This window comes from Musa acuminata, chromosome BXJ2-9 (genome assembly GCF_036884655.1).
Source record: "Musa acuminata AAA Group cultivar baxijiao chromosome BXJ2-9, Cavendish_Baxijiao_AAA, whole genome shotgun sequence".
Taxonomy (NCBI): domain Eukaryota; kingdom Viridiplantae; phylum Streptophyta; class Magnoliopsida; order Zingiberales; family Musaceae; genus Musa; species Musa acuminata.
In genome coordinates this window covers 13,553,949-13,574,825 of record NC_088346.1, presented here as the reverse complement: position 1 = coordinate 13,574,825, position 20,877 = coordinate 13,553,949, and the positions used below count along the sequence as shown (strand labels likewise).

The window sequence follows — 20,877 nt, the reverse complement described above, 5'->3', positions numbered from 1 at the left end:
TCTTTCATTTAATTTTGGTCAATCAACTGTATGCTTATGCATCCCCTGTTCTGTACCGGTAGTGTGTTGGTGAGGATATTGAAGATTTGGAGTATACTCCAAAACCAGAATTTGAAGGTTGCTTTAAAGTAAGAAACGTGAAAGATGAGGTATCTTCCTATAAATCCTGTAAATTAATTATTATATATGTCATCTGTAATTTAGAATCTTGGTCTCACTTCTAAGTTTTCTTGGCATGGCAGGGAGAGCTTTTAAAAGCATGGTTTGCCCACATGCAAGAGGCTAAGCCAGGTATATATGTCACTTACAATGGAGATTTCTTCGACTGGCCATTCCTAGAGAAAAGAGCTTCTCATCATGGTATTAAAATGAGTGAGGTGTGTGCAGAATATTCTTTCAGATAACTATATGTAGCTGCACTCAAGATGTGGCGTATATACCTTATACAATTCCACCTTCAATTATGTGTAATGCTGGAATATCATGATTTGTTTGCTGCATTTGTACAAGCACAATTCAGCCTTTCCCCTAGATGTGCTCATTTGTTGTCTTATTATGCTTACTCTTGTTCCTTGTTCAAATCTATCTTTTGCTGCTATCACATAGTGAAGGTGCAAGTCTAGAATATCATGATCATGGTTTGACATTTTGGGTACCAGACCCATGCTGGCCGTTGGCCAGACTAGTACTACTCCAAAATGTGCTAGGCATACCAACACACGGTATGACAGCATGGGCCTAGTATTTTAGATTTTCAATTCTAACACTCTCCTTGAGAAATTAGACTTTTCCTTCAGAAGACTTTTAAGAATGGAAGATATTTTAGTGGAAGGGAGAAGGTTTGGAAGAGGGTTGAGAGGAGGGAAGGGAAAGATCGATCAAGGAAAAGTGTTGATGATGACTGGTTTATAGAGTGAAAAGAGGAGTGATCAGCAAGGGAAGGGGAATAGAACTAGTCTGAAAATATCATTTTCTATCAGTTTTAATTCTTATCCACTTGTGGCTTTGGTATGATGGTATACCAACACACGGTATGCCAGCATTAGCCTAGTACTCTTTTCTTAAATATTTTCGCTAAATCAAACATGAATTATAAATTAAGCCTCTAAATCAAGTCACTAAGCTGAAATATAGGAGCTGATACTTTAAGAAGAAAATGTAGTCTCCGGTGAAAATGGATCTGAATTTAGAATACCATTTGTATGATTCTACTCTTAAGTTAGTGCCCTAGCCTTATGGACCTCCTTTCTCTCACTGGCTGCCTTGGGCTCGATTGTGTGAAACACTCTTAAAGTGGACCAGACTAGTTCACTTCATTTATAAGTGAACTGATTAGCAAAACTGCTCGAGACCCCTGCTTTTTTGGCTGATATGTAGGTTAAATCAGTAAGGTTGCTCTACATACTAGTCATATGATGGAGCTGTATGTACCAAGGATTTACATACTGAGCTGTGTCAACAACGGCCATTGTCAGACTGGTTGGCATATTATACCATGATACACTTCTGGAAAATAATATAATTTTTTCAATTATCAGTCATGATATAGTGGTCAGTATGGTCGGTATGATTTGGCATTTGAATCTTGAGGTATACAATTTTTAAGGGTGCTATCATGTGTGAAGCAATCCATAATTAGAGGTCTTTTTGCCTTGGAGAAATATGTTAATAAATTCTTCCAACTGTGAATTGTCTGATGTGCTTTGTTGCTTATTCTAAAATTTTGTTAATATTTTAATTTTCCACTAAATGATGAGTTGATTTTAATCATTTTATAATGAAACAACCTAAGATTGATAATTTGAGAGTCTTATGGTCCATGTAACACATGAAAGATTTCCCAGTGTCTGTATGATATGCTACTATTCATGCATATGATATTTCTTTGGGTTTTTTGTGGACATATCAGTACATAATTACTTATCACTCAACAATTGTTCTTGTAGAAGTTATTCAGTCAGTATGCTGCTATCATTAATCTGTATCTTATCTCATATATAGCTTGCATTTACTCCTTTCAGGAAATTGGTTTCCAGTGCGACAGTAACCAAGGGGAGTGTCGTGCCAAATTTTCTTGTCATCTTGATTGTTTTGCTTGGGTGAAACGTGATAGTTACCTTCCTCAAGGAAGCCAAGGTCTTAAGGTGAATAAACTCAACTTGAATCTGATTAATCAAGTTCCATAGTTGGAACATTTTGGTAAAGACAAAGCACTTGAATACACATACACACATTTATTTCCTGATTTGTTGAACTAGGTGGTTTTTAACTGTGTGTGTGTTTGCGTGTGTGCGCATGTGACATTTTCCATTTTCTTTAATCTTTAAGTTATATGCAAAAATCAAGGCATGCAAAATTATAGTTTTCTTGTGTGTGTGTGTGTGTGTGTGACGTTTGGACATATGTTGATGCAAGTTTATATTTTGTTTGAAAGGCATTAACTTCCTATATTAGATTTCTACAACTTTGGTTTTCTTTGATAGTGTAAGAAGTAGATACTTTTGGTTATCTCATTGCTACTCTAAAGGACTTAAATACTGGTCAGATTGGTACATATAGACTTTATTTACTGGTTCAACCAAGAACCAGTGTTGAGATATATAGCTCAGTTTTGGTACAGTGCCATTCATTTAACCTTTTTTTGTTTTATTCAATTATGTAGGGTGGTGCTGGTTTGTACCAGTGATTTAAAAAGCGCTAAGGTCCAAAAACGCCCGAGGCGCTAGGCGCTCGCCCGAGCGAAGCGAGGTGCTAAAATATAAAAATATATAATATAATTAATAAATATAATTATTTAAAATTTTAAATAAAAATAATTAAGAGGGCTCGCGGGAGGCGCGAGCAGCTGTGAGGTCTCGCGGGAGGCGCGAGCAGCGGGAGTCGCGAGCAGAGGGAAGGCTCGCGGGAGGCGCGAGCAGCGGGAGGGCTCGCGGGAGGCGCGAGTAGCGGGAGTCGCGAGCAGAGGGAAGGCCCGCGGGAGGCGTGAGCAGCGGGAGGGCTCGTGGGAGTCGCGAGCAGCTGGAGGGCTCGCGGGAGTCGCGAGCAGCGATAGCGACGACCAGCGGCAGCGGGAGCAGGAGCGACGAGCAGCGAGATCGGGAGCGCCAGCGGCAGCGGGTTAGGGTTGGGTAAGGGTTATATCGGTTTAGTTGGTTCGATTGAACCAACTAACAACCGAACCAGGACTGAACCAAACCTAAAATCCTGGTTCGGTCACTTGGTTTACCCAGGTGCTCGCCCGAAGCGCCCAGCGCCTGGGCTCGGGCGAGCGCCCAGGCGGCGCCTGTTTGAAGCGCGTCGCCTGGGACATTAGCGAGGCGCTCGGGCGCTCGCCTAGGCGCTCGCCTCGCCCAAGCGCCTAGGCGAGCGCTCGAGCGCCTCTTTCAATCATTGGTTTGTACACCATTCAGTATAGTAGTACTGTACCAGTCCGATAGATCACAAAAAGCAGTATAAGACCAGTATTGAATCCTTGCCCCAGCTGACACTGACAAAATGTGATATTTGTTTTTTTAAATGAAAAGTAACATTGGATTCTTGTACTGTCTTATTTTGTGAACAATCTTAATTTGTTTGGGCACTGACCCAGCTGAAATTTTATGGAAGGATTTTTTAGGCAATCCGACTAGAGTTACTAGAGTATTCTGAGGGCATATATTTACTTAATGGTGTACATATCAGTGGGTCTGCAGGCACTATGACACAGACTTAAAAAACCAGATAAGTTCTTATTTTTTGTGAATTTGTTCTTTCTTCAACCTTAAGGATTAGGTTGTACATTCCTGGATTACAATTTTTGTAACATGTTTTTTGGTCATTATATTCTCAATCAAATTGTGCCCGATTGTTCATGAACACAAATAATTCTATTACTTTTTAAATCAGTAACCACACATATTCATCTTAGCTTCATCTCCAGTAATTACACTGGATTCATTAGTCACTACTTTTGACTACCATGCTTTAGTTTATGAGTAACTAAGGTAGCTGCAGTCTTTTACACTCCAGGATCCTGCAGATACCTTCCCATAATCTGTTGACACTCTTTTAGACTCACACATTTCTGTTACTCACCAGGCTGTTACAAAGGCTAAATTGGGTTATGATCCACTGGAGGTGAATCCAGAAGACATGGTTCGTTATGCCATGGAACAACCACAGGTACATGAGATTGAAAGTTTTGACTTGCTCACTATGTGCTATTGTACAAATAAGGATCCTTCAAAATGATCCAAAAGATATCTTTGTTGCAGTCGCACTGCCTAACCCTTCTTTTTTTTGAGGCAAAGCAGCAATGCTACGAGCTTATTTCATTAATAACACAAAAAAGGAAGAAAAGAGAAAAAAAACAAAAAGAAAAGAAATAGAGAACAAAAAACAGAGAACCAAAAAATGAGGAACAAAGTTTCTGTTGATTTTTTATATATTCTGCTCTAATTTGATTCTTGTTCATAATGTTTTTTATTTGAATTTAATTTTCCGTGATGTTATCTCAGATGATGGCATCATATTCTGTGTCAGATGCCGTGGCAACATATTTTCTATATATGACATATGTTCATCCGTTCATTTTCTCTCTTGCAACTATAATTCCTATGCCACCAGATGAGGTCCTCCGAAAAGGAAGTGGAACACTTTGTGAAATGCTTCTTATGGTGCAGGTACGTTTATGGTTTGTTTTTTCTCAGTGCAAGCTTACTGTCACTCCATTACATCTGTTATCATATGTAATGCATTGATATTATACTCCTATAAATATGTTGTTTTGAAATGATTAATGTTTTGGTTTCTCAAGTTTTAGCATGCTCCTTTTATTCAATTGTTTTTGGTTGGCTTCATGCTACAAAACTTTTTGTGTGCTCTTGAAGAATCAATTCATTCTTTTATGAAGCACACAGATTAAACTGGTAGTGCACTATACAGTACATAGAATCTGGTGCACAATGCCCTGAACTGGCCAATGTGTCCACTGATGCACAGCACTTATCAACATGCATTGGAATATCAGTCCACTATAACCGGGGTAGGGGGTTTCCATTTGGTATTTGACTAGTACATACATATTCATGATACTTTAGTCCATGATTTAGGGTTGGTTAGGTAAGTCCATGATATAGTGGCCATCCCTGGGCTAACAAGGTCAGAAAGTGAAACTTATTAATTTGCATGACATGTCCTTAGACTTGGGTTCAGACAGAACCTGAAGGATCCATAAGAATCATAATTAAATTTCTAATGGTCATTTAGTTCTTTTTAGCACTGAACTCAACTTGTATTATAACAAGTGATCTTCAGTAACTCATGCTCATATCCTGAAGGTCATAAGTTTTACAGACACCCACAACATCATACATAATTTTCACCATAAGGTCTGCAACTTTCAAGAAACTACATATTCCAGACTAAAGTGATAATAAGACGTGAATTGTAGCATTCTAGCTTTGATTTTGGTGTTGATCATAATTCAAGAAAAACATTCTAGCATTGAAGATATTAATTGTAGGCTTGTAGCCAATTTAAACATTTGACAACAACAATAGCCAACTTAACATCCACAGGCAAAATAAGTCCATAATCCAGATTCCAAACAGTACTTCTGATCACAGATGAGATCACTTAGTTCCACATGAAACCTCACATGTAACTAAATGCTGATAATAGTAAATTATAAGATACTTAATGGTTTAGGCATACAACCAAGGCCCAAATGTCCCACCATTATCTTTGGTAAGAACGTGCATATGCTTGATGTTTGAGATCAAGTTTCATGTGTGACTTTACAGATGTCAATGATGATTTGGTGAGGTCTAAACAGACTTCCAAGTTCCAACTCCAACATACCACTTGCCAGTGGTCCAGATATATCCTCCTGGATGAAAAAAAGAGGTCCAAATTCCATGGAGAACATGTCTCCAAAAAGAGGTCCAGATATATCCTACTAGAATTCTCCACAAGACTACTTTGTTTTCTTTTATTCTTTATCATGTGGAACATGTCTCCAGTTGAAGGCATGTAGTTTCTCTCTATGTTTTCTTTATCATGTCATGTAATTAGCTTAAATAGTTTTATTCAATGATGATACACTGGTGACTAATGATTAATTAAGACATAATTAGAGTATTTAAGAAGAATTAGCTTAGATTGACCATGTATTGGCTTCTTACAAAGTTTATGAGCTTATTGTACTATGTTTAATGGATAATTAGAGGCTTATTAATGCATGTTTAGGTATATACACCTAAACATTTATGATATTTCAACATTTCATCCTTGAAGAAGTAAAGATAAACTGAACATTTTGAGATATATTCAGTTGTTCACAGACTAAGATATTTAGATAGTTTAGATAAATTTATACTTTTAAGAAATAATTGCATTCTTAAATATTCTGAGTTGGATAAATTTGAAAATTTTGAATATATTCACATTTTCATATATTCAAATATGAATTAAATTGACTCGCATCACTATTTGTATATAAATTTTTTCTATATGAATAAGGGTAGGTGATAACATACTATGTAATATCCAGCTCCACTTGAGCACAGAAAAGGATTCAGATGGATATTGTTTGATCCACTTTATCCCCTATTCACAGAGCTAATTTAGTTTAGCTGGATGTTCAATCCCCATAATTGCTAACCAATATGGTGGGGTACTACCGTACTAGTATTATAGAACAATGCAGAAGGATTACGAATTTTGTGTTTCTGATGTCATCTAATATGTTGAATATCTGACCAAAATAAGAATTCTATTTAACATGATTGAACTTGTATAATGTAAATCCCACATGCATTGTACATGGACACTTATGTATGCATCCTAAAACTGTTTTCATATATCAGTACAACAGCAGAAGAGTTGTCTGCATTGTCATGTGTTTGTCTGTGTGCATCTCCCTTTGTGATTATGTGGTTCTATGCTAAAACACTTGTACAAACAGTTGGGATATTTGTATTTCTGTTTAATACTTACAAAGATTGGCTAACACACATAAAACATGGCAATTTTCTCTGTTCAACTTAAGCACTGATATTTTGCTTCTTAAATTATTCAAGAGTAACAACAACATTTCCAGTAGATATTCTACTTTGTGGACAGGTATCTCTGGAAGGAGCTAACTCTTGGTTCGATTATTAATCTTCAGCATCAGTCAAACTTCGCATGTGCTAGCTATTTCTGTTTGACATGTAAAATTTTGTTACCAATAGAAGTCATTAATGAAATAACACGTTACATGAAATAATATGATGTTATGATGTTGAGCAGTAATGAACTCAAGTTTAGCAATCAACATATGCTTCCGTGATCATTTTCTTTCTTCTGTTCCTTGATGTTTATCTGACATTGTAATTCTGTTTCTGTACACAGGCATACAAGGCTAATGTTATTTGTCCTAACAAGCACCAATCTGATCCTGAAAAATTCTACAACAACCGCCCTCTAGAAAGTGAAACATATATTGGAGGGCATGTTGAATGCCTTGAAAGTGGTGTTTTTAGGTCAGATCTTCCTATTAAGTTCCAGCTTGATCCATCTGCATATGAGGTACAACTTTAATTGTGTTTGCTGCTGATAGATAGGTGGCTTTATTAGACTTCATACTTGAATAATTAACTTTTAAGATTTTTTGATTGGCTTTTATAAATATATAATTTATTATATCTTGTAAAACATGCAACAACCAAGTATAACATGCATAAATGCCATTCAATTATTTTGCACATTTACTGAGCTAAACTGGTACCTCTAGCTTTGATGGTAATGTCTTGGAAGTACTTAATTCTTGTTCTCTAGTTTTTTCCATTTTTACTCTATAAGAACATGACTACTGTGTCATGGGATTTCTCCAATAATTTGTTTTGTGTGGAATTTCGTGGTTTTGTTGAAGTATGCTGGTCCATTCCCAGACTGATATGTACTGCCCGTTTTATACCGTTTCGGGTGGTATAGAAGTCCTTGATCTATAGTATGTCTAAACTAATATGAAAGGCATGGTTTATTTGCACTACAAAGGAAGCCAAGTTTTCTTCTTAAATGGCTCCTGACTTTATGAAGTTGTCTTAATAAGTACCACATGTACATTGTAGCTTCCCCTTTTCCTATCAGGATCTAAATAATTTATTTATGTACATTACATTGATTCAAAATTTTTATTGTGAAAAGATTGGATAGCGATTAGACATTGGAAAAACCCATATCTGTTTCCACTTTCCATATCTAATCAAAGGATACATATTCAGCTATCTGATATAAACATATACTAAATTTTCTAGCCGTGTATTTTTTGAGACAAGAAGTCGACGTTTATTGCACTGGAAAAATGAGAAAAACAATAAGATTAAATAGTTGGAATAACTAATCAAATAGCAATTGTTATCAGGTTTTGTAAAAACTAATTTTTATCAGCTAGAAAGTAGGAAAAAAAAAAATCAGATTTCAGGTCTCTTTCTCCTCTTTTCTCGGTTTATACAATCAAGTTAAATGATAATAAATTAAATCTAAGATACAAATCAATGGGATATGAAACAAAATTGCTTAGTGGCTAAGCATCAAAGGTAGAAAATTTTCTATATGGATCCATCAAAGAACTCTTAATTCTTTATTTAATTAGGCCTTAATTATGTATACATGGACTAATAAACTCTTTTTAGTCGTTAAATACTAAATCTTGCGAAAATATACATTGTCATCTAGCTAATTAAATGAAATTAACTAAGTATTAGATTGTAACAAAACCTTGATTTGAAGAGAAGTGTGATCAGATTAGGAGATTGACTCACTCTTCTTATCCAATTGAACCTAGAATAATTGTAGGAAAACAAAATGGTATTACACTGTAATGTAGTTATAGTGTGAAATTTTTTAGTTTGGCTCAGAAGAAAAAAAACCTTAGGATCCACATCAGGATAGCATAATTCAAGAGTCTAATAAGTCTCTGACTAGCAGACATGTTGATATGGATCTGTCACAGCTTGTGGATGTGGACACTACAGGAGGGAGTCCCTTGTGGGTTGACTGTTGACTATTTATTTTTTTGTTCTTGTTGCATTGCAGATATATATATGAGTGCATACTTTCTCTAGATCTTTCCATTTTCAACCATCTTAGTCGTGCCTTTGTTTATTTAGTTCAAAGAGTAATGAGTTTGCCCTCAGTTATTTTTCCACCTCCATCATGAACTTTTTCATGGATTGAAATCTTTCTCCATGAAGTTTTGCTTATTCATTTGTGTGACTCTATGAGATTTTGTACTCACCAGAATTTTTTTCAGCAATTAATTGGAAATCTGGATCGTGACCTTCAATTTGCAATTACAGTGGAAGGAAAAATGAGCATTGAATCAATTGCAAATTACAAAGATGTGAAGAATGCTATAATGGAAAAGGTCCTTTTCTTTACTGTTTATTCAATGCTAAAGTTTCAAATGTCACATTAATGTCGCTTTTTCTGTTGTATTTTGATCAAATAAAATGTTGTGTTTTGAGCTTTTCATGCATTTATTTTCAATCAACGAATACAAAGCATAAAGGGATTTGGGGTGAGGCATTATATTGTTAATTGTCATTGGCATCCATATTATAAGCTTATGCGTAATAAGAAATTAAGTGGTTTCTTTTCCTTATGCATTCTTGTTTGGAAGCTTTACTTGTCTGATCTATAATAGCTGCTCCTTGGCCATTGTATTGTGCTGTTATGCGACAAGGTTATTATCCTTTATTACACAAAAAAATGTATCATATGAAATATATATGAAATGATGTTTTCACCAATTCTTATCAGCCTTAGGTGAATTTACTTATGTGGCCTGCACTTGCTCGCACTAGTAATTTGCTAACATGAATGAATACATTGTGGAGCTCACTATCTTCTTTTTGGTACTTTCAATTTGCAGCTTATCTTCTTGCGGGATCATCCGACATGTGAGGAATGCCCACTTATTTATCATCTTGATGTTGCTGCAATGTATCCAAACATCATTTTAACAAACAGACTTCAGGTACTATTATACAGTGCTCAACAGGATTTACCCTGCTATGATTACATTGTCATTATATTTGTTTCTTTAATAGAGCTTTTGAAGCAATATTTTCTTATTTTGACACAAAGAAACTTGATTGAAAAAATAGTTTATTTAGAAAAAAATGTGGTTAATCTTATTTGCTTCCAGTTAGTTGCATTTTGACTTCATAGCTTGAAGTCCATTCCAGTTATCTTAGCTACTAATCAAACCAGTATGAGGAAATGTGTTTAGATATTTTTCTTTGACCTGGGAATACCCAGGAAAACATTATCTTTCTTAAAAATAGATTTGATTGTGTACTGCTGACTGTACTAGTTATCCTGTACATCAGACCAGCTGTACATCATGTAGATTCCTGAATATACTTGTTATCCTTAGCTTGCTTGCTTGTCATTATATCTGAATTAAAGTATATTAATTAAATAAATTATTGGATCTGAATTGGAATTTATTAAACTAATACACTGTCACCTCATGTACATGAAAGCACCTTTATAATGTATTTACTGACTTGATTATTTTAAATTATTTTTGCTCTATGCTAGTCATCTGCCACTTTATTTGAAATATATATTCCAACTAATGATTTTTTTTATGAAGAAAAATTTAGAACATCTATGAGTCTATGTAATGCTGATGAAATATCTGAATTTTATTAATAATTGCAGCCTCCATCAATAGTTACAGATGTAGTCTGCACTGCATGTGACTTTAATCGTCCAGGAAAAAATTGCCTACGTAAACTAGAATGGGTTTGGCGAGGAGAGACCTACATGGCCAAGAAGAGGTTCGATTTTAGTATTTTTATTTTTTTTCTTTAGAAAAAACATCTTCAGTACTATTATATGAAAACATGCTATTTCTGTGTATAGTGATTACTATTACATAAGGAAACAAATTCAGTCAGAACTTGTTGAATTTGGTGATGGTAAAACAATGCCATTTCTTGATCTCCCCAAATCAGAGCAACAATTGAGGCTGAAAGAACGCTTGAAGAAGTACTGTCAGAAGGTACAGACAACTCCCTAGCTAGAGATTTTGTTCCTCTTAAGAAAACTCATAAATAACTTGGTGATGACACAAAACAGGCATATAAAAGGGTTCTGGACAAGCCTGTGACAGAGCTTAGAGAAGCAGGGATATGCATGCGTGAAAATCCCTTTTATGTTGACACAGTACGAAGGTCTGTTAGTGTTAGCTTTTGGTTCCTTGAGTATGCTTGTTTGGTACTTGGTTAAGTCTGCAGCAGTCTTGTCATTCCCCTTTTTTTTTCTTATGTTGGGTTGGTAGTCTTTGTCAAATTTTTTAGTTTTTTACTCTTTGAAAGCACATAAATCCTTCTTGTTTCAGTGCATGCATTCACTCATAAAACCTTTTAAAATCTATTCAAATTTCAGTTTCCGGGACAGACGGTATGAATACAAAGGACTTAATAAGGTATGGAAGGGAAAATTGGCAGATGCAAAAACTAGCAGAAATCAAATGAACATTCAGGAAGCACAGGTTAGAGTCAAATTATTTTTTAAAGAATAAACGTGGGACTATATTAATCTGCTTATTTCATTTGACATTTCAGGATATGGTTATCCTCTATGATTCCTTACAACTCGCTCACAAATGTATACTCAATTCCTTTTATGGATATGTCATGCGCAAGTGAGTTCAGTAATATGTTTGATCATATACATTTAATGTGATTGGATCTACTTTGCTAGTTTGGCCTGATGATAGCAAGTGGATACTATTGACAATCTTCATGTGAATTATAAAGGGGTGCAAGATGGTACTCAATGGAAATGGCAGGAGTTGTCACTTATACTGGTGCAAAAATTATACAAAATGCTCGTTTACTTGTTGAAAAGATTGGGAGGCCACTGGAATTGGATACAGATGGCATTTGGTGTGCGCTTCCAGGATCTTTTCCAGAGAACTTTACATTTAAAACAAGGTAAGTTCCTTTTGTTCTCGTTTCTCCTCAAGTGTCATACACTGCTTTTTTTTTGTCTTCTTATCAAAACATGTGTTTTCATGATTTGCATACCCAGGCTTTACTATGATTCTTTGGCATTACTATTAATTTTCTACTCCAGGTGCAATCTATACTTGGGCTTCCAAGACAAGGCTCTACTAGGAATTTCCTTGGTTTTATTTACAAGATAGTTTTCTTTTAGTTGTCATTCTGAGAGTCAATATATGTTTGCTCAAAGTTGGAGTATACTTATCTGGATTTTGATACCTATGCTCATTTGCTGCATATGTTGAATATGGAAGCTGGTGATGCACAAATTTAGTGAGATAAGGAGCTTTGGTCTAGATATGGTTAACAAGTAGCTGCTTTTCTTGAACAAATCATTTTATCATCCATCGATCTGTCTAGATATAGGCAAAATACATGGCAGAGATGCTCTTAAAAGTTAAGTACACTAAACTAGGATATTACTTTGGCTTACTATTGCTTCATGATACCGAACACATCTGAACAAAGATGATGAAATTGGCTGAAAGAATTATGTTCCGTAAGAGGCTGTTAAAACAGTTTAGTTCTTTTAATTTCTTAAAGTTTTAACTAAGCTTTTCTGGCTTCCTTGCTTAAAATGATACTGTCCTGATATGCAATATTGTCGAATATGCAAAACTGGTGGTTGCATATGTCGCTGCGTAAACAGGAAATATGAGGCAGCATTTGCTTTTTTTGCCTCACTATTGCTGTTGTTTATTATTACTAACATAGAATTGAACCTTTTCACATTTCTTCTACCTTACAACTTGAGCAAGTTTTCATAGTAAAAATCAATCAATTCTTTTTCTAAAATGGAAGCATATCATTCTGTAAATTCTCAATATAGCTGCAGTTAAGTTCATCTATGAAAATCTAAAACAAACTATATATCTTTTTATTTGTAACAAGTTTTAAAATTTTGATATTGATTGGACCCTGACCGAACTGGTATGGATCCAGCATGTATGGGCATACGAGTACACGGAATGCCACATTATAATTAGCATCAAGAAGTGGGGAGGAGAAAGAGGAGAGTAACAGGCAGGTGGCAGCAGTTTTACTGCGAGCAGCACGAGCAGCGGGTAGTAGTGGCGGGGAGCAGGGATGAGAGAGAGGGAGAGGGTGGTTGTTCTAAATTCTCAGACATGAACAGCCACTGGGATCAAACTTTTTAGGTTTTAATTAAAAGGATAGCAGCAGCTATCAAATTTAGAAATAAAAGAAAACTCGATCAAACTGCGTGCTGGTTCAGCCTGGTACTATTCAGTCAGGCAAGGCTTTAACCAGGGTTTGTACTTTGCACTACACATGTTACATATTGTCTTCATTTGTCCTGACATACTGTGTCTATTGTACCTCGACTTGCCCACATACAGTTTTGAACCGTGGTTTATACTTTGTACTATATGTGTTGTCTTCACTTTTACCCATGTACTTTATGTGTCTATTGTACATTGACTTGCTCACATGGAGTTGTTGCTTTACGTTTGGCTTTCTGAGTCTTGCCCACATACTCACACAACTGTCCGTATATGTAGTCAGAATTGGTACTATGTGCCAAGGTCTACAATACCGAATGATACTGCTCGTACCGAGCAGTACGTACTGGTCCGTCAGCAGACTGGTACACAGACCGTCCGTTACTGAGCGGTACCGTTGATTGAGGCGTTATCGTCGTTGATTGAGGCATTATCATTGACGGTGACTAAGGGAGAAGAAAGAAGAGGGAGAAGGGGAAGAAAGAAATAGGAAAAAAAGGGAGAACCTAGAGATCGCCGCTCTACTCCTCGTCTGTCGGCGACTTCTCATCCGCGTGCTAGAGAAGATGCATCGGCGTCACGGGGCAGAGAGAGGCGAAGATTTTTTTTTCTTCTCTTCTCGGGTGACGTTTCTTGCAAATCTTTTTTAGGCAACGTTGCCGGAGAAGGAAGGTGACGTCGCAATTTTTTTTTTATCTATGACGTCGCCTCGACGACGTCACCCCACATAGAGGTAAACCGAGAGGTTTCCCTATATATATATAAACTTTATAATTATATATATATATATATATATATACCGAGCGGTATACCGAAATATACCACTCGGTATACAGTATCGTACCGTACCGAATAAGTCTCGAAATTTCGGTATAGTAAGAATTTCAATCCGTGCTCTATGCTGTATATCAGTATGGGTCTCGAATATGTAATAGTATGTTCAAGTTAGATTAGTATATGAATGTGTGCTTCCTAGTTCCTACTTGCATTCCAAGAATCGCCGGTTAAAAAGTTTACTTTGGTTCACCTTTTCCCCTTAAGTCTTTTTTCCTTTTTTTTTCCCTAAAATTCTCATCTTCATTCTGTTAGATGGCAGTGTTGGTATCTAGATTCTATGTTGACTAGGCACCATCTAGAATTCTAGTTAATGTGGAGAAATTTCTTGCAAACTAGGTGTTCAAGTGAGGTTGATTGGTTAAAATATGTTTGTGATATTTCCTGTTTAAGATATTCAGATTTTTATTTTATTTACTTTTTGAAGTCCTGACTGCAATTTTGCATTTCTTTCAGTGATGGAAAGAAATTCACAATTTCTTATCCGTGTGTTATGCTTAACGTTGATGTTGCCAGAAACAACACTAATGATCAATACCAGGTGAGGATAAACAAACCACAATTTGCATTTAGATTTAGCTAAGGTTATGCTTTTCTTTATATCATTTCCTACTTCAAATATTATATGATTTTGTTATCTTTAGGAAGATTGTCTAATATTTTGGTGTTACTTGTCTTGCTAACTTCTGTTTGCTTTCCTGATGTCACTATCTCAGACACTTAAAGATCCTGTCACCAGAACTTATACAACCCACAGTGAGTGTTCCATTGAATTTGAAGTGGACGGGCCATACAAGGCAAGCAAATTGCAATTTTTTCTGTTTCTAAGGTATAACTGTTTCTCCATGTACGTCTTTGTGACGGTTTCTCTGAAGCAGGCAATGATCCTTCCAGCTTCAAAGGCAGAAGGAATTTTAATCAAGAAGAGATATGCAGTATTCAATTATGATGGCACCCTAGCAGAACTCAAAGGTTTTGAGATCAAACGCAGAGGTGAGCTGAAGCTCATAAAAGTATTCCAGGTATCTTTCTCTCTGGTAGAATTTTGATGTCCATTTTATTGAATGACTATGAGTTATGATAGGCACTTTATGATTAAAAAAAGAAATGTAAGTAATCATTATATTCACATGGAACAGAGTATAAGAATGCTATTGCTATTTTAATTGTTTGGTAGCCTTATATGGTTTTGTTGGTTAATTTTTTGGTTGTGCCTTGCTGTTGGGTATGATCATGTTTCCAAAGCTTATTGATCTAGACCATTTTCACTTAATCTTCTATATTTAATGCCAGTGTTCATCTAAACTAGGACGTTGCTTCAGCTCTTGAAAGTCAATATCCAGTTAATTGCCAGACATAAGTTTATGCACAATTTTTATGAAGCCTTCTGGGAGGTGCTCCATGACTGATTCTATATTGGTTGAAAGGAGTTGGATGATCATGATGATGTTCAAGTATTATGATTGCCATTTTTATCATTGATATAGTCACTTGTTTGAAAAGTACTTTTAACTTCAGGTAGAAATTTACTAGAATAGTTGGAACCAAGGTTCGCTGTACCATACCGGCGTTCCGACCCTGGCTCGGTACGGTATGGTACCAGTGTACCGGGCAGTACATCAGGGCATACCGAATATTTTTTTTTATTTTTTATACTGTAGCACCGTAGCAATACTATAGTATAGTACTGTAGCACTGTAGCGGTACCGGGCGGTCCGCGTACCGATAATCTGTCGGACCGGTATGTACCGCCCGGTATATTTTGGACCATCATATTGGTGCTCATCCGTGGTTTAATATCTGTAGCAGACTAACAATTTTTGCTATATTTTGGATCAGTGTAGATAAAACAGTTGTTGCAGAATCATAAGTGAGAATTATGGTTTTGGTTTTTGCTAAATCTTGTGATCTCATTATGGTCAGTTCTCACTTAATAAAATAGATGATCATTTGATTACTATCAAGAATGATATATTATAATAGCCCTCTTTTTTCACTAAGAGGGTAGTTACACAGAAGGATTTTAAAGTCTTCTGGAAAATCATGGCTAATCAATATGAATTGATGGTGTCAGATTTATGTTCTAGGAAATTGATGAAAAGGAATAGACATTTTAACTAGAATTATTCCGTTAGATGCAGACATTTGCTGCTGGTGAATGTTCCAACAATCTCTACTGTAGCCACAATCCACTTTCTTTTTCTTTTATGAAGAGAAGAAATTTTTTGATTTGTGATAATACCTTATATATGATATGTATCTTTGACCACAATTAATTATTGGATTATACCTAACTTCTGTCTGAGCTTAGTAAAATGATATTAACTTAATGTCTAACCCTAGTCAAATCAAGTCTTTCCTAGAGTGGGGCATCAAATCTTGAATATTAGTGGACCATCAGAAATATTTGCATTTATTTCAATTGAAATCCGGATGACATTATGAGCAGCAGTCCAAAATTGGCTTGATTTGTCAATGATGGAGCCAGAAGAACATTTCTTCCTTGTATAGCAAGTAACTAAATGGTGTTTTCTGGAGGTCAGTGGTGACTTGTATAGCATATTGAGTTATAACCCATGCTTGGCGTGGGACTAGTTTATGGTATCATGGATGATATCTAATGCTTGCACTGTTAGACAATTTGTTTTTTGGCAAATAACTTTGTGCAGTCAAGTGGCCCAAATCGAAACCTTTCAGAATCATAACTTATACTATGTTGTTTAAATGGAGTTGATTATCTGAATTGGATACTCCAAATATATAATGAAGGTTATCTTGTAGATATGCTATCTAATTAGCTACACTCTGCATGATGCCTACTTCCAAATCTTTTGTTAGTCACATACAGTTGTAAACATAATATCAAAACTGCTTCTGCCTTCATGCTGTAAGCTTATAGTTCTTTTTCAACAAACCTTATTGTAAAAATAAAGCCTCATTTGAGCAAGCACATGTCCAAATTCTTCATGAATTCCCACAAATGTCCTTCTACCAGGCTGAGGTTTTTGACAAATTTCTTCATGGATCAACCTTGGAAGAATGCTATGCAGCTGTTGCATCTGTTGCAAACCGCTGGCTAGATCTTTTAGATGTAAGCTACAATGCTGCTGTTACCCTTAGGTTTTTGAACAACTGGTTGACATTTAGTGTCTATGTAGTTAACAGTTTTTGTTTTTGTCAGAACCAAGGCATTGATATTGCCGACAGTGAGCTTCTTGGTTATATTTCAGAGTCGAGCACAATGAGTAAATCATTGGTTGATTATGGGGAACAGAAATCATGTGCTGTAACTACTGCAAAAAGGCTTGCTCATTTTCTGGGAGATGCAATGGTTAAAGACAAAGGACTCCATTGCCAATATATAGTCGCCCGAGAACCACAGGTTAGTCAATTTTTTTTGGTCTATATCGGATTGTAAGTAAATTTTTCAACAGAAATTTATAGCATGATAACTGTTGAACAAATTCTTACAAAATGCCATCATTTTTCGTATCAATTGCATTAACTTATCTCTTTTAGTTGTAAATTTTATTTCTGAGATGAGGAACTAATTGCTATTTTTCTTTTTTCTGTTTTCTTTTTCAATTTTCACTAATTGGTAAGTCAGGTAGTTGATATTTCTATTACTATAATATTTCTAAGTGACTTTCATATGCTTTTTCTATATTTTAACTAATTGTTGTATCGACTTTACTACAAATGAAAAAAATTGCATGCTTTGTCAAGACTGTTATATGACCTTTTATCAAACTAATCATGCAGGGAACTCCAGTAAGTGAGCGTGCAGTCCCTGTTGCAATATTTGAAACAGATGCAGGTATTGTTCTCTTTTTCCCATGGTTCGCCTTACCAATCCATACCAGTGTACTGATTGGTTGTCGGTACAGTACATACTGACATATGGTATAGTGGGGCGTACTGACAGACCGATATGTACTGCCTATACAGTCCCTTATTGGATCGGTATGTACTGCTCATATCGGGCCATGGTATGGTGAACCTTGCTTTTTCCTACATCTGTGCTAAGTAGATTGATGGGTCTAGTTTGAAGTTTGAACACATATCTAACACATGTATTCTTCTATATGCAGAGATTGCAAAGTACTATTTACGCAAGTGGTGTAAAATAACTTCTGATGTGGGCATTCGGTCTATTGTTGATTGGTCTTATTACACGCTACGACTTAGTTCAGCTATTCAAAAAATTATCACCATCCCTGCTGCAATGCAAAAGGTTTGAACCATCATTCTTGTTGAACATTTTCTTGATTTACTCAGACCAAAACCCAATTTATCTCAGGTTTCTAACCCTGTACCAAGAGTGGTCCATCCGGATTGGTTGCACAAGAAGGTTTGCGAGAAAGAGGATCGTTTTCGCCAGCGTAAACTTGTTGACATCTTTAATACAGCAAAAAGAGATCAGGTGGCTCAAGATGAGACAATTGTTGGGGATATTGAAGAAATTTTGGTCAAAGATGGTGCTAGAGTACTTCCACCTCGACCTGTAGTTCATATTTTTGAATTCAATAGAGAAATCAATTCAAGAAAACCATCTTCTCCAGTATCTGGGATGCCTGTTGACCTCCAGGAGCAAGATCTCACCCTATTTGGATCAAATCAATCGCTAGTTTCATCGAGTAATAATGGTATTTCCAGTGAAAATGTGGATAAGACCATTGATTATCAAGCTTGGCTCGAAACGAAGAAGAGAAAATGGAAGGACTCTCGTGAAGAGAGGAAGAGACGCAGGTAATATATTATTTTTGTTCTTTGGTTATCACTTATCAGCATTCAAAATCTGATGTGTTATATGTGAACCTTCTGCACACTTTCTGTTGATTCTTCCTGTTGCTAGCTGTCTGGAATTGTGAAACTTCCAGTTGAATCTTTCTAGGTGCATTGCATCTTGGTTCTTGATTTTCCTGCACCATTATTCTGGTTAAGGTTTATGATCTTTCCAGTAACTGAATCTAGTTAGATTATTTTTTTATATTTTCAGAAATTTAATTTGTCAATTGATTAATCATATATACATTATTTATATGTTAAATGACACACATTGCTAATAGTTGTTTCTCAGTGCTCGCCTCCTGGTCTTTTTTCCTAATATATTAAAGTAGATAGTTATACTCTAGCAGACTTTTCTGTGGTCCTTCCTACATATGTTAAAGCAGTACTTGTTCTTCCTTGGAAGTCTGAATCAGGGAAAAGATCTTTCCAAGAGGTATTTTCCAATCTATTAACACTATTGATACAAAAGTATTATGATTCAATCCGTAATAATGAATTATGATGAAGAATATTTTGTATTATGTTCTTAAGAATTAATGGACTGGCATAATTGAGAATTTCCTCAAGTACGAGCACCGCAGTATTTTGGGTTATGTAAATGTTATTGAAGGTACATTACTCAGTTTGACCTGGCATTTTCTTGGTTGCCAGATTGGGTAGCACAAATATATCAGATGAACCTGTTGGCACAACTAAGTTTCCTGACTCAAGTTTCAAGTACAAGCATAGCCAGAGATTTGGTGTCAGTGGATTCTTCAAGAAACATGAATCAAGTCTTGTTCGGTCTCACTGGCAGGTAGTGACATAGAGCCAGTCAACATTGATTGAACTTTTCTAAATTTGTGCATGGTGAATGTCACTGAGTCGAATTTCCTGAAACAGATATTACAGCTTGTCCCAAGAACACAACCTGGGCACTTTTATGCCTGGGTTATTGCTGATGGCACCATGCATAAGGTCCCAATAAATGTTCCAAGAGTGTTTTATCTCAATTCTAAAGCTCCTATTACAGAAGAGTTTCCTGGAAGGCGTGTTAAAAAGATTCTTCCTCATAGCAGACCTAACTTCAATCTCATTGAGGTATCCTTGGATTTGTTTCTCAAATCCTCTCTCTCCTTGTTTTTTATAATCAATTACAACTAATAGTTAATAGTGAAAAACTGGAAATATCATAGTTTGCTTTAGTCTTTAAACCAAAAAGTTATTTTAGAGTTTATATTTCTTTTTATTATCGGTCTGATTAAATTAAACATGTTCTTTTTAAGGTTGTTATTAGTGAAGAACAATTCAGGGCCGAAAGCAAGAAACTTGCTGCTCACCTAGCAGATCCAGAAGTTGAGGTGAAAAATATTCTTCTTGTGCATGACTAAAGATAGTTGTTTTCCTAAAATCTTAGCAAATGACTTTACTATTACTTTTTTCATTGTACAGCATCATCATCTTTTTCTTTTATCCATCATATTTCTTTTTAGTGTTACTTTTGGTTATGCTTCCATCATTTGATAGTGGATAAATAACACTTCAATCTATTATATGTTAGATCTTTGTCTCGGTGTTCAAACTAATGTAAAAAAAATATGCATTATACATGTTAGGTCATGAGGTTGTAGATAAGGTTATCCAACCATACTAAATATTAAGTAAATAAATATAATCTATTTTACATTCATAGTTTGATATGTATTATGTGCACTAAAATTGGAGAACTGAAAAACATTTTACAAACTGAATAGAAGATTAAATTAGTTTACAATGTCAGGGAGATAAGCCTAAGAGATCTTAATTAGAAACTTTGTTTTGCTGATCTCAAAGCTCTAGGTGACTTGATAGCTCAATCTCATTGTTGTTGGTCTATTTAAATCTGATGACATTTTGTTTGTATTTGTGTAAATACATTAAGTTCACTATGTATAGGCCTAGGTTTATCAAATATTCTAAGCTGATATATAACGGACCATAATGGATAT

At 35.6% G+C, this 20,877-nt stretch overlaps 1 protein-coding gene across 1 annotated transcript in view; it reads left to right on the top strand.

Annotated features, from left to right (window-relative positions):
* Positions 1 to 20,877, top strand: part of LOC135623216 (DNA polymerase epsilon catalytic subunit A-like) — a 35,316-nt gene that overhangs the window by 7,071 nt on the left and 7,368 nt on the right. Inside the window, exons 9-33 of the mRNA XM_065125935.1 lie at positions 63 to 149; positions 243 to 377; positions 2,022 to 2,144; positions 4,078 to 4,161; positions 4,497 to 4,661; positions 7,375 to 7,551; positions 9,278 to 9,391; positions 9,899 to 10,003; positions 10,696 to 10,814; positions 10,900 to 11,038; positions 11,116 to 11,210; positions 11,425 to 11,530; positions 11,604 to 11,683; positions 11,799 to 11,975; positions 14,576 to 14,660; positions 14,836 to 14,916; positions 14,998 to 15,141; positions 17,115 to 17,210; positions 17,301 to 17,501; positions 17,882 to 17,936; positions 18,211 to 18,353; positions 18,420 to 18,868; positions 19,562 to 19,706; positions 19,793 to 19,990; positions 20,176 to 20,250. Of these exons, the coding sequence (XP_064982007.1) occupies positions 63 to 149; positions 243 to 377; positions 2,022 to 2,144; positions 4,078 to 4,161; positions 4,497 to 4,661; positions 7,375 to 7,551; positions 9,278 to 9,391; positions 9,899 to 10,003; positions 10,696 to 10,814; positions 10,900 to 11,038; positions 11,116 to 11,210; positions 11,425 to 11,530; positions 11,604 to 11,683; positions 11,799 to 11,975; positions 14,576 to 14,660; positions 14,836 to 14,916; positions 14,998 to 15,141; positions 17,115 to 17,210; positions 17,301 to 17,501; positions 17,882 to 17,936; positions 18,211 to 18,353; positions 18,420 to 18,868; positions 19,562 to 19,706; positions 19,793 to 19,990; positions 20,176 to 20,250 (3,378 nt within the window). The remainder of the gene's footprint in view (positions 1 to 62; positions 150 to 242; positions 378 to 2,021; positions 2,145 to 4,077; positions 4,162 to 4,496; positions 4,662 to 7,374; positions 7,552 to 9,277; positions 9,392 to 9,898; positions 10,004 to 10,695; positions 10,815 to 10,899; positions 11,039 to 11,115; positions 11,211 to 11,424; positions 11,531 to 11,603; positions 11,684 to 11,798; positions 11,976 to 14,575; positions 14,661 to 14,835; positions 14,917 to 14,997; positions 15,142 to 17,114; positions 17,211 to 17,300; positions 17,502 to 17,881; positions 17,937 to 18,210; positions 18,354 to 18,419; positions 18,869 to 19,561; positions 19,707 to 19,792; positions 19,991 to 20,175; positions 20,251 to 20,877) is intronic.